This window comes from Octopus bimaculoides, chromosome 15 (assembly GCF_001194135.2).
Source record: "Octopus bimaculoides isolate UCB-OBI-ISO-001 chromosome 15, ASM119413v2, whole genome shotgun sequence".
Taxonomy (NCBI): Eukaryota; Metazoa; Mollusca; class Cephalopoda; order Octopoda; family Octopodidae; genus Octopus; species Octopus bimaculoides.
The window spans coordinates 10,696,735-10,698,422 of NC_068995.1; the positions used below are offsets into that span (position 1 = coordinate 10,696,735).

General features: G+C 39.2%; 1 protein-coding gene across 1 annotated transcript in view; it reads left to right on the top strand.

The window, feature by feature from the left end:
- Positions 1 to 456: 456 nt before the first annotated feature.
- The window catches only part of LOC106878196 (von Willebrand factor A domain-containing protein 5A), a gene marked incomplete at its 5' end in the record, with an annotated part of 3,167 nt that continues 1,935 nt past the window's right edge, over positions 457 to 1,688 (top strand). Inside the window, 2 exons of the mRNA XM_052973450.1 lie at positions 457 to 743; positions 1,207 to 1,571. Coding sequence (XP_052829410.1) covers positions 457 to 743; positions 1,207 to 1,571 — 652 coding nt within the window. The remainder of the gene's footprint in view (positions 744 to 1,206; positions 1,572 to 1,688) is intronic.

A 1,688-nucleotide genomic window follows, 5' to 3' on the forward strand; every position in this document is an offset into this window, starting at 1 on the left:
GCGGACCCCCTGTGGTCCGCGGACCACAGTTTGAAAACCCCTGCTCTACATGATGATGCAAAATCCATGTGCAGAGACATCACTACTGTCTTCAGTAATGTTAGTGCGGTTGATCTGGTTAGTATCAGTGACGTAAACCCTCAACTAACCATATCTAGCATAACTTTTGTTGCTCCTGATATCCTAACAGAAATAGATAAGATCAAGCACAACTCGGCAGTAGGTCCCGATAAGTTACCGGCCACTGTCCTGAAGATGTGTCGACACCAACTTGCGCCCCCTCTAGCTGAGCTCTGGAGAAATTCACTTGACGCAGGCTACATTCCTGATCATTTTCTTTCCTAGTCTGTCGTTCCAGTCTTAAAAAAGAGAAACAAATCTCTTGCAGCGATCTACCATCCAATTTCACTCACTTCTCATATCATTAGAGTATATGAGAAGGTGGTGAGATCATGAATAACTCACTTCCTCGAAGACAACAGTCTGCTGAATCCCAAACAGCATGGTTTCCGTGATGGCAAGGACTACCTGTCGCAGTTTCTACACCATTTTGATGACATCTTAAAAGCTTCGGGAGAAGGCTCCAACACTAACGTCATACAGCTTGATTTCAGCAAGGCATTTGATAGAGTGGAACACAAAATCCTGCTGAAGAAACTGTCCAACATTGGAGTCCGTGGAAAGCTGCTGCAGTGGATAAAGTGTTTCCTGACAAACAGAACCCAACGTGTTGTGTTTGAGGGGATATGATCTAGCTCAACCAAAGTCATTAGAGGTGTTATATTTTCTTAGAGTTTTCCATCTTCTAGTTTAGATACATTTGTCAGGGCTAGAAGTCCAACCTGTAATCATCCACAAAATGTAAACCTGTGCACAAAAACAGAAATTTGTAAATCCTCGTATATATAAATGTAATTGAATGGCTTTTGCCTCTCTTCGCTTCAAACATTTGACAGGTCTTTGACAAAATTTACATCTTTCATTGCATCCAGATAGCATCCTACCCACCAAGCAGTCTTGGTGTTTTTGCCAGTTTAGTCACTGACAGTTCAGATATACACAAGTGGCAATCATGATTGACCTGCCATATTATATATGAATTAATTGTGTTGCTAATTTGATCTTTGCATGTAATTATCATCAGAATCCTCAATAATTCTATCTTTTGTTTGGTTTCTTTCATTTTTGTATATTTTTTCTATACAGGTATCTTAAATACAATATGGATTATTTAATGGTATTTGGAATCATCTGCGAAAAGAAAACAAAAGTTTCTCTTCTCTATGCCACTCACACGATATCCATTAATGGATTTACATCACATGTCAACATCGAAGCTGAATATATAAATGAAAACCAACACAAGACAGAAGCTAAGTTTGTTTTCCCTGTGGAAGAAGACAGTGCCGTATATAAATTTGAAGCTAAAATTGGTGATGTCCATTTAGTAGCCAAATCTAAAGACAAAGATGTTGCCAAAAAGGAGTACAAGGAAGCTGTAGATAAGGGACAGTCTGCCATTTTGTTGCGAGAGACCAGCACGTCTGGCGATATTTTTGAGTATAGCTTAGGTAATATTCCAGCTAACGAAAAGATCCATTTACAAATATGCCTTGTTTCTGAGCTTTCTTGTGAAGTTGATGGGGCAGTGAAATTTTATATGCCATTTGTGCTTAATCCCAGATATG